Below are 12271 nucleotides of genomic sequence, written 5' to 3'. Positions count from 1 at the left end.
AGCAAAGCTAGCAGACATCACAACTGAAACAGTAAGACTGTGCCCTGCATAAATGACCGTTATGCTAAAATACTGCATTCCCTTCTGCATGATGCCACCCCATAAAAAGGTCAGATATACTGTATTACCAACCCATAAATAATTCAGGGTTATAAAGCTTCTTATCTGATGTTGAACATGCAGAAGGCACACAAGAGTGCTCTTTGAATAAAGTCTTCATAAACTTTACAGATCAGGGTATATTAAATTGTGCAGCCTTTCCCAGAACACCGATGAAGGATGCATTATTCCCCCAGCCTACATCATACATCAATGGCAGGTCACCGTGTTGTCTGCACAAGTTCCCAGTGAACATAATAAGGCAAAGAAGTTTAGCTACCCCAGCTCCTAACTCACAGGCTACTCTGGGTTCAGAAACTGGAAAGAAACCATTTGTTTACACATGGGCTCTTCCACACCAGACTTTGTATAAGCACAAAATACTACCTGGTGTTTTCCACAATGAGCTTTGGTTTAAATATGCAGGAGTGAAAGATACCCTTTCTGTCACCCTAGTGCAAACACAGACATCTACCAGCAATCAGAATAACACTGACTCCATACTTCCATGCTCTAAACCCACACTTTGCTGCACCTGCAAACTGGAATGTGCCAAACTCAGTGAATACATTCTGCTGACAGCTCTGACGCCCCTCTCTGTACACTGCCATATTCATGTAATGCACAGCTTGCTTTCTCTGTTTCTCTTAGTAAGAGATTTTAAATAGTACTATCAGAATTTTTGTATTCACAACTATTCTAAGTAATTTAGCATATGGCTTTTCAAGTTGAAGTAAACCTGACATTAAATACCAAAACACCAGCCATTTTAGAATCTCATCTTCTGACAATTATTAACAAGAATTAAATCATCTTCTTTCTTCTTTTCTTCACTCATGACTTAGAAAGCTCACCCTGCTTCTGTATAAAATGAACAAGTAAGAAGATGGCTTTGAAATGACTGGACTTTATTAGCTATATCAAAGCTAAACATTTTTCTTTCTAGATGACATTTTAAAATATTTGCAATAAAACAAAAATACAACCTTAATCTGTTTGAAACAGTTTTTCTCTTTAAATATTTTCCCACTCTGTTTTTATGGATTAAAAAGAGAAAAACACTTGAAGAAGAAACATCTGTTTGACCTTAAAGCATACAATCTGTCCATTGTCTCCTATGGAAAACAGAAATTATATTGATTTTCCAGCTTTTTTTTTTTTTCTTTCTCTGTAATGGAAAATTGAAAACAACTTCAGCATGCTTAGAAGACCTTAGCCCAGATCACTAAGATCCAGCTGGCAGCTCTGTAGGCCAAAGTGATCCTTCAGGATTTTTCTACCTGCACAGCTACCTTTTCCACAGAAGAGATTGGGAACAGCTGCAGAGAACGACTTCTCAGTGCTGACAGGCGGCTGCCGCTGCCTGCGTCTGTACCTATATCCCGAAGTACAGCCACGTCACTCACTGTGGTAGCAGACACAATGCACCTAAGAAGGGCCTGGCACTTACAGCACATCAATAGGAACAGGAGAGATAGGGGGAGCCCTGATGCACCTCTGACAGTTGATGGGGATGGATCTGCAATATTTTTATCTGCATATGTCATTATCATTGCTGATTGTTTAAATATCAGTCTAAAACATGCAATGTGCTATATGTGCAAGTACGAAGAAAAACCTTTGGCTTAAGGGGAGGAGTGATACCCTACACTATACAGCTACCATAAGATCACTTAGAAACACCCTTGAATTGCATCCTCGCAGCTTTCAGCACACAGGTAAAGCCAGAAGCTACCTGCATATATGACTGGGGCAAAATTCAAGGGACCCCATCCTCAGCTCCTACCCCACACATCCAAGCAGCGCCTGGGGGAAAAAGAAACAATAGCCAGGACAGATAACAAATGCAGTGTTTCTCCTGGAGGCTGCAAATTACTATTTTCTCGGAACAAAGCAGGGAGTCATAATCCTTTTTAAGGTTCTGTGAGGAGCAGCACCGCTATATACTGCAATTTACAGAAGGATTATGAACTGTGACCAAAGGCTGTACTCTCCAAGTTAAATCACTCCTCGTACAGGACTGAACTCTACAAAGAGACCTACTGCAATCAATCAAGTTCTCAGAGAATAGGAAGTGCAGAACATGCTGTGGCAGCAGGGCAGCACCACAAATGGGAGGGGGACAAGGAAGAAAGAATACAAGGAGAAATTTTCATGACTTTCTTTTTTAAATATTGTTCTTCCTTTTTACTAGTTTGTCTTGTGCCAAGATTCTTATTTCTGATATAAAACATGAAAGCAAGTTCCTAATGCATCTTACAAGTACCACAATAATATAGTCTTAACATTTAAAAATGAGTGCTTACAATGTTCCTTTCATTTTGTTTTGGTGAGAGAAATAATTAATATTAATGCAGGTGGCACATTATCAATTTACATTCATTTTGTTTGCTGTTTAATTGCTGTAAATTCCCCACTCACTCTTATTACTCATCACTGTTTTCCTGCTCCCATGGTAGCTGTAGGAGTGAACTTTTGGCTGCTGTCTGTCCGCAGCACATAGTTGTCTCTCAGTCAGCTTTAGAGCATTAACAGTGATGCTTTGATAAATCTATCATAGTAGGAACAGGATTAGGCCTTATGTTACTTTAGAAGGATCAGAACTAAGCCTTGAACCCTTGCATATGTTACACATACACACAGAAGCAAGCAAAATACCTTAAGTGATTCAAGAGCCCTGTAGTATCTCAGCTTTGCACTGTTTGTTATAAGGACTATTAGGCATTCTGTCAACAGGAGTCTTGGGTCGTATTAGTCATGGCCTGTGTGGTGCTGGACATGTGGTTCAAATGAATAATACCAAAGGAGCCATGCTGCAGTACCACAGCAGAGCTGGGAGAGCATCCCTGCCCGGGGAAGGTACGGTAAGTGATGCTGAGCACAAAGCATCGTGCCAACAGCCTGCTGTGTCTCCTTGGCCACTGCCACACACCAGAGATTAGCCAAAGTAAAGCTGAAGGCAATGGGCAGCAAACAGCCAAAAAGAGACAACCGCTAGTTTAGGGAATGACAGCAGTGACATTGGCTACGGACTGGTTTACAGACTATATGCAGGCATGGGGCTTTCTGCTTGTGGTCCTGTGTCAAAAGCATCCTGCAGCCCTGGCCCAGCCTCCTGCCAGGGGCATGGGAGAGGAGCACAAAGGGATGCAGCCCAGACATCCCTTCTGTATCAAAAGCTTTGCACATATGTGCTCTTCACACCTGTGAGCAAAAAATTGCCCTGAGGACTCCCACTGCAGCTGCACAAAGGGAGAGGTTGCAGTGCAGGCCTCAGGCTGCAGGGAGTGCCTGGGCCTTCCTCTCAGGGAGGCTGAGAAGGAACTAGATAGCTGGTTCCAAACGCAGTCTGCAGTGGACCCACAGCCTGTGGCCACATGGCCAAAAACTCCCCCACCAGCACGTGCAGAAGGGAGGGAGGCCGGTAAAGCAGAAGAACGGCAGCTTGCAATGACAAGGACCAGCAGGAGGAAGAGGCTTGCCCCAGTGCCTGAGGTGCCACTGCAGAACCGCTTCCCTGCTCTGCGGATGGAAGAGGAAAGACTTGTCACGTCAGGAAAGTCAATGGAAGTCAACTAAGAAAAGGTGATGGATGATTGTAGTAGATGACTCTCTTCTGAGAGGCATGGAGGCACCCATTTGCTGACCTGAGGCACTCTAGAGAGCTGTATTGCTTAATGGGGGCATGTATCAGGGATGTCACTGAGAGACTACCAAGCCTTGTACAGCTCACTGACTATTATCTGCTGCTGGTGTTTCATGTGGCCACCAGTGATGCAGCCAGGAGCAGTCTGAGGAGTATCAAGAAGGACTACAGAGCCCTGGGAATGGCAGTAAGGGACCTTTACCACCTAGAGCACAGGCAGTTTTTTCCATCAGTCCTTCCGGTCAAAGCGATGGGATTTAAAAGGGCCAGTTGAATTTGGTGAACCTACAAATGGTTACAGAACTGGTGCCACAGCCAGGGCTTTGGCTACTTAGACCATGGGACTTGCTTTGAGAAACCTGGTCTAATAGAGCTGATGGGGTCCATCTGTCAGAGGAGGGGAAGAGCACCTTCGGCCACAGGCTTGTCAAGCTGGTGAAGAGGGCTTTACACTAAAGTTGTTGAGGGGGGGAAACCTCAGGCCATCCAACTCCTACCAGTTTGATGCCAGTGCCAGCAATAGATGCCCGGGGACTGGAGAAGTCAGGCTGAGGGAGTTGGGATTGTTGAGCCTGGAGAAGAGAAGGCTCTGGGGAGACCTTACAGCGGCCTTCCTGTGCCTAAAGGGGGCCTGCAGAAAAGCTGGGGAGGGACTATTTGTCAGGGAATGGAGTGATAGGACAAGGGCTAATGGCTTTTAACTAAATAAGGGAAGATTTAGATGAGATACAAGAAAGAAATTCTTTGCTGTGAGGGGACTGAGGCACTGGACCAGGTTGCCCAGAGAATCTGTGTATGCCCCATCCCTGGAGGTGTTCAAGGCCAGGATGGATGGGGCTTTGGGCAACCTGGTTTAGTGGGAGACATCCCTGTCCATGGCAGGGTAGGTGGACCCAGATGATCTTTAAGGTGCTCTTCCAACCCAACCCATTCTATAATTCTGTGGTTCATAATTTTCCAAAGGTAACTAAGGCTTCAGGTAAGCACAGACAAGTGTGACCCCCAGGAGGACAAAACTGCAACTGTAAATAACAGGTAACCTGCCTTAGCTAAGGATGTCTCTTACATTACAAAACCAGACATATATAGAGAGAAATGATTATAGCAATACTTAAAATAGAAACGCCTACTTTGTGCAAAACACACAGCGACAGAGCAGCATAATGGGCACATCTACTCGCTCAGTTTCAAAGGAAATCTAATTTTCTGACATTCTGAAGCACTTGAGAAGACAAAGGTAAATCCTCTGTCACCTCTAATCAGCTGAGCTGCAGCCCTGGAATGAGAAATGACACCAACGAATGTAAAATCTAGAGCAGTTAACTGCTCAGCCAGGTGGACTGTCCAGTTTAAAGTTTATCAATCATGTTCTTTTTTTTTCAAATGTAGCTGAGAGCAGACACATAGGCTCATCACAAGACCTGGAAAGATACCTTCCTTATCCTAAAATGTATGGCTAGGCTACCCAGTTAATCTTTCCATAGTGACTTGTGAAACTGAAGATACCATATCAGTCAACCTTTGCTGAAACTCTACAGTGCTGGGAATCCACTGTTTCTTCATTATAAAGAACAGTATTATTAATATATTTCCTAAAAGTTGTATGCTTTATTGTATACCTCTAGATGGAAGTAGTCATTGCAACCACTATTTAACAATTCACTTGGTCTTGTTCTTAAAACCCTCATTTCCAAATAAATAAATAAAAGGAAATGTATTTGTATGGCAGATCCCAGGCACGCGGCTGGCTTGGAGACACATTCCCTCCCAAAGGCAGTGCCTGGTCTCTGTTTGCGCTATTAAGACTAAAAGTGCCACGCAGCTAAACCATGCGTAAGCAACAAGTGCCTAAAGATCCATTTCCACTGACATTTTGCATATTAAAAGAATTATTAAACAAATGTAAAAAAAATCACTGAGAAAGGGGACAGCTTTAGAGTAGCACGAAATGAAACTTTTTAAGCTCCCTCTTCCCCCACAAAAGCTATTTCTGGCTTTCCTTTAAAACTGGCTGAAAGATGTCAGACATGCAAATCCCTTCCCCTGGCACCTACTCCACCAGAAGAGCTTCTGCAGCAGGAGAAGCAGACCACAGCTAAGCATCTGCTGCACCAAGTGGGAGCTCTGCGGCCCCCACAGCTCACTCTGCTCCTTCCACACGCACCACCTACCTCCACTACCAGCCACTGCTGGAAGAGATTGCTCCCTGTTCTTCACTTCTTCCAGTCCCATGGAGGTCTGCTCCTCTCCTGAATTAGGGAATACCTACTTCCCACCCAGCTGACAAAGCCCTAAATAGACCAGGTACCTTTCTCAGGAAGAAAGCAGCTGCCTACCACTGTTACAGCAGAAACTGCTATTGGACTAGGTAGCCATTTAGGAAATCTCAAAGGGACAATAGGAAAAGAGCAAGCAGAAAAGGGGACCTCAACTCCATCTGATTTGTAAAGTCTTGGGCCGAGTGTTGCTGTATTTGCTGTGTCCTATTTTGGGGGCCTGTACATGTGCAGGGATAAGTATATGACGTATGTGCAGTTTTCTCCAGAAGGTACCTTTTCAGGGAAAATGCTCAGTGAACTTCAAATTAGGTAATTGTGACTACAGCTGCCATTGCTGTCCCCAACAGCATTACAACTTCCGTGCAGGTCACCCTATCAGCTACTGAATTCTCCTCCTACCTTTTCAAAATGCACAAAAGCCTCACTCCATTTTAAAGGAAGTCAACATCAATTTTTATATTAGACAACACCACACACCACCCATATCTGTAGAAATTCAGTGGTAAACCTCACTCAGAGATGTGTATGTCACCTGTGCATGCATTCAGCATCTAACCATTAGGCAACACACTTCCTTCAGTGTGTCCCTGCAAAAAACCTGGAGCATCTCCCTGCGTTCCAACAAAGCACTCTGCAGACACTGGGAAGATGCTTTCCTGGCCTCCCACAGGAAATGCAAAGAACAGCAGCTATTTTTCTCAGCTCGGTGGCAGGGTTTTAGAGTATGAAAAAACTCTTACTCTGCTTTCATACCACAGAAAGGACCATGAGTATCCTTCTCCATGTGCTGACTTCTGAAGTATATGCTGTAGTGGTGGCCTTAGCATTTGGGGATCGATTTATTTCCCTTCAAAAAAAGGAATGGAAGACTGATGAAAACTAGCTTCTGCTATTCACATGAAGCAGTTCAAGAACTATCATGCTCCAGTGAAAAGCTGCTCACAGCTAACTTGCGTCAGAACAAAATGTCAGGGAAAAGGGTGTTAGTGGGAAAAAAAAACATAGTAGAAAACCTTCCACCATAGGTAAAACCAACTGGAATGAGAAACTGTGGCTATACCTTTAGACACCTGCAGTGCAGACCTCAAGAAAGACAAGAAAAAGACTAGCTGGAGAAATTGGGGTGTAAACACACACAAACACATACACAGAATCATACCTCTAGGTCTAGAAGAAAGGTCTAGAGGAATCACCAACTGCCACCTGCCACATTCTCCAATGGGTCAGCACAGGCTCACTACCTGCCACTGATATTTCATCCAGAGTATCATAAATAACCGTATATGTTGTTTCTATTGCACTGGTCAAGAGCTGACAGCTCTTGCTTATAAAATATAAATAGAATAGAAAACATTAGGATTAGCTCAGTTTCATCTAACTCATCATTGTTAATATCTTCCATAAAAATGCACTCAGGATTCTGCACTGCAATCATCCAGGCATAACTTTGTTATCATGAACTAATTATTATAGACAGTTTGCAATGGCTACACATTTCTGTCTCTAGTAAACAGATTAAATCACTGCAAGATGTCTACAGCAATAATCATACAAGACTGTTACGGTGAAAACTCCATTTGCTCGGTCTTTCTCCTTAATGCTCTGAATATTACAATCAACTGATTGAGTGGTGAGGCTGCCTGTAGGACTACCAGTAAACATGCAGTACAAATGCAGTGCCATAGGGAAAAACGGTGGTATCTTTTGTGGAAGAGCAAAAGAAAATATAACCTCACTTTTGCATTTTTCTCCTCACAGTGAGAAAGCAGTAGCTCAGTGCTGCACAACACACCAAGTTAAAGAAAGTTCATCCCCTCCCTCTATGCAGGTGGTCAAAAAGAACAAATACCAGCTGACGTATAGGCCAAGAGAGAGTGAACAGCCTGTGGTAATGCAGGACACTGCAGATAGGCAACAGTTGTCAATGATCTATCTACCAATTTGCAGTGATGTAAATGAAAGCCCATCTCACTGATGGTTGTTTTTCTTACCTAAGCTCATCACTCTCCTGTAAATCTTTTCCCAGAATTTACTGGAGTTGGCAACAGCCACAGAGGCAAAAAGCGGACACACCACCAATACAAATCTTTTAAAAAACAATTCTTTGCTTCTGGTGCTTTGGCACCTCCAGCTGACTGATAATAAATCATAGCTGTTGGGTGATTCTGTGATTGTTTTATATGCCACTGTCTGTAAAAACTCATACCAATTTATTGGTGCTATGCTCCAATGAATGGAAGACAACAGTGTCCAAATCCATTTTGAAGTGAAACCTTTACTGTCAGTATTTTGTAAACAATGTTGAGGCTGATCTGGTTATCAAAAAGGAGCATGTAAGTAGTTTCATACAGCATTTGTTGCAGTGATTTTATAAATAAATAAGTAAATAAATAAATATGTATATACATAGCAATTGCAGTTAAAGATCTTGGTTGACTTTGTTCAGTTCAAAGTGGTGCCCTTCATTCTTTGAAATAAAATTCAGGCTTGTAGGAACCTCGCAGTACTGTCACAGCATTTAATTGGAAACAGCCACTTCCCATTTGATTTGATGGTCTCCCACAGAAGTATATTTTGCTCCTGGTGACAAGCTGAAATCAGTGCAAAGTTTCAGAGATTACTGATACACATTTGCACAGCCTGAATTATAGATATTGCCAATATTCAAAAAGAAAAATACAAGAAAAAGACAGAAGCAAATTATAAACACAGTGAACTAGCAGCTTTCTACCTCGGTCTAAACATGAGGACTGAAACCAGACTGTCTGGCTAAACCAAGATTCCCAAGTCTTTTTTAGCACCGCTTTTATGAAGAGGACAAAAAGTAAATTCCATTGAGTATAATGGAACTTGTTTTTATCACTCAGTTGCTTAGAAATTACCAGGTACATTCATATTAGTGTTGGAAACCTATTAACAACCATATTGATTTCCATTTACAAAGATGTCTTTGAAAGATAGAATTGCCCTGTCTGACTAGACAATTTCCTCTTAACAACATATAAAAATCTGTGGCATTACGACCCTCTACTCAACAGGTTGTTCTCTGCATAAGCTGTGAGTGAGAGACTTAGTAAAGGACCACTTGCTCTTTTTGTATTTTGTGATTTGTGGTATAATCTATGCAACAGCAGTGCTTTCTCTTTTACTGCCCTTCTGCTATGACTCAAATCTGACTTGGAAGAACTGTATGTAATATTTCTGTCTGCTCAAACTGTGTGTAAACAAATTACATCCATTAACACCATCAAGTGTCCCTATGTTTGTTACAACCAGCTCATGGTTCTGCTTTTGTAAGGTAGCTTTGCTTGAAAATGGGCTTCTTGGAATTGTTCTGCTAGTCCCTTAAGAGTGGATCCTGAGACCTCTGAGGTGCAGTGCTGAAACGTTTAGGGGTAACCTATGTGCACCATTCAGATTTCATCGAAAGGTCAGAACAAGCTGTGTCACTCTGCCACGAGGCCAGTAGCACGATGGAGCACGTGTCCAAAGAGGAGCAGGGGAAGGTCAGGGGTGCTGATCACAGAAAAAAGAAAAACAAAAACAAAGGCAAAAATTGCTGCTGGGACATCTAGTGACTACTGTCTCATCCGCAGGTCAATTTGAGACTGGAAGGGTACGTAACAGGAGAAGAATTACCCCCAGCTATGCCGAGCCAGAGGCCAGTATTCTTCCTTCTAGAATAAAGTTGGAAAGAAATTAGGGATCTCCCTGTGACTAGCTCTCCCTAGAAATAAAACTGATGTACAAATTTGAAAGAAGAGATGAGAAACAGCATCACAATATTCAACAAGGACAATCTGCCAGCACCTTCTAAACTCTAATTTTATCATGAAATAATTTATTTAAATTACATTGTAGATCCAACAGTTCATAACAGATTTCTCTCAATTACTGTGAGAAAAAGCTTTCCTATCACTTCTCTTACAATGTTTGTTTGCCTTTTAACTAGTTTTCCTGCAGTCATAAGCAAGGTGAATTTTCATGAATGCATCTTAAAAGCTGCATGCCTGCAGCTACCTTAATGTCATTCTTTACTGAAGTCAGCACCATCAAATTTATCCTTTTACTGTTCATAATCTTCAGACAGCAGATGCAACTTGCACCAAGATCCAAACACATTTAATTCTAACACATCCAGGATTGAGTCATTTATTTTGCTTGACTACTGCTGGTTCTACACAGGAACAGAACTAAGCACCCTTCTAGCAAATGAACTCTTGACAAGAGTGTCATTTTCTATTGTTCACTGAATTTATTGGAGTTCTCAATATTTAAAGTTGCTTAGACTAATAGGTTCTTTGGGCTGGAATTTTATTCTTTACACTTATTTGTTCTACAATTTATAAATCTTTACTTTGATCCTGAATGGGACACCTGGGTAGGAGGTAATTGAAATATTTCAGTTCTTGTAGATATAAGGATTTACCATATCCACTTCTCTGTCCAATATGGAGCCAGAGAGATATTCTTCAGGGTTTCTGGAATTGTATTTTTCAATATTTTAAGCCAAGATCTTGACTTCTGCTCTTCTGTGTAAAATTCCCTAGTCATCCTCCTATCCATCAGAGCCATTCAAAACTTCTACTGCCTTGTCTACCCATGCCATCACCTGTACTGACTCCTTCTGGTTATGTGACACAAATCAAGCATTCTTCCCTGCTTTTCTTCCCCTACCAGAATTACTTCAGACTTATGAAGAACAAAGTTGGATCTTTCCAAGTGACTACAGAGAGAATAATAATAATAATAAAAATAATAATAATAATAAAAAAAGGATTTTCTAAATAATTCTACAAAGGTACCTCTTCTGTTCTAAAAGTCCATTTTGGCTAACCACCCTACAAATACTGGGCCTTACCCTCTCATACCAGATCAGCACTGAGACCTGTATTATCACCAGGCTGTGCTGCAACCCTTAGTCCTATTCAAGAAGGTTTGTGCAGTATCACAAGGGGAGGCCAGGTAGTTGTGTGGCAACAGAAAGCAAAAGTAGTCCACAGAGCCTATGTGATTTTTTACATAAAGACTAATTCAGGCACAAGTGAAAGGAAATGTACTCTCTGATAGTGTACAGATCTTCCAAAGTCCCTCAGAAAAACTCATGGCCTCTCCCCAGTTCTGTTCATCTTTGATGCTCTCCCTGCTGAACTCCATCAGTGAGCCCCTGCACATTTGAGGACTGTCGGTCTTCACTACGGTTCTGGCCAGTGCCCCACCATAAGGAACAACAGAAGGAGAGATGGCTCTTGTGATTAAGGGATGTTTCAGTTTGTCTCTGACATTTAATTGTCCACATTCGCCTTTTGGTGGTCATGAGTGCTTCTATTCTAAACATCAGCTCTTTGTTGCATTAAGTGACTGTCCATTCCCAACACTAGCAAGCTCCTGCAATGTTTTGTTTCCCAAGGCAGACCCCAGGTTCTGTAAAACAAGTGGAAACAAAGAGCAGATTTGAGGGACTGAATGTGTTTAGGGAGCTGTGTTCCCTACAGTGAACAGTTCATACACACACTTTGGCGCTCTTCTGTCTGTAGTATAACAATGCTATTGGGAGCACTTCAATGGTCACTGTTAAAAATGGATTAAGAGCTACATAACTGTTTTCTTTGCTGGGCCATGCTTTAAATAGGCTAAATAAAGATTAATTCATTTTGCAATCAATGGAGATTTAAATCACCAAACAGCTTTTTATCATCTCTTCATCAGAAATACTTCTGCATCACCAGAACATTACAGCATACACTCGAAGTTAGCAAACAAAAGCTGCCCTTTTTAATGAATGTTGTGCTAAGATTTCTTTTTTTAGCAGGGCAAAATAATCAAGATAAAGGCACGGTTACTGCTGTGGTAATCACAGCATAAATCAGAGTTTCCTTTCATGTTGACTTTTCCAGTCATGGGCAAGTGACAAGAGAATCATTTAGCCTTTTAAATGCCAGCTTTCCTAAAACCTGAGCTAGTGTCACTGTTTTCTCTGAGACATCTTTGATTCCCACTGCAATAAAGCCTCGTTTAATATTAGTTATCAACACAACCATATTCTGAGATTAACTCTTTCCTCCCAGGAGGAGTTAGAAAAACTTGCCACATTGCAATACTGCAACCTCATCCATGAAGCTAATTTTTACTAAGCTGTTGTTTTTATTGTTTGAAATCCATTAGTACTGATATTTAAATAAAACATACCTTTTTTTTTTTTTCCATTTTAAAATGTTTCTTTAGAGAATGTATTAAGTTATAATCA

General features: G+C 41.7%; 1 protein-coding gene across 5 annotated transcripts in view; it reads right to left on the bottom strand.

The window, feature by feature from the left end:
- The window catches only part of KCNH1 (potassium voltage-gated channel subfamily H member 1), a 199470-nt gene that overhangs the window by 32255 nt on the left and 154944 nt on the right, over positions 1–12271 (bottom strand). The window contains exon 11 of one of the 5 annotated variants that reach the window (XM_080586332.1): positions 3587–11448. The exons of the other annotated variants lie outside the window; for them this stretch is intronic. Coding sequence (XP_080442458.1) covers positions 11362–11448 — 87 coding nt within the window. The 3' untranslated portion in view covers positions 3587–11361. Of the gene's footprint in view, positions 1–3586; positions 11449–12271 lie in introns of those variants that run through there. 5 annotated transcript variants of the gene reach the window in all.

Source organism: Anser brachyrhynchus (assembly GCF_964034855.1).
Source record: "Anser brachyrhynchus genome assembly, chromosome: 3".
Classification (NCBI taxonomy): domain Eukaryota; kingdom Metazoa; phylum Chordata; class Aves; order Anseriformes; family Anatidae; genus Anser; species Anser brachyrhynchus.
Note: the sequence above shows the minus strand (reverse complement) of the source record. Positions and strands in the feature narration are given on the sequence as shown.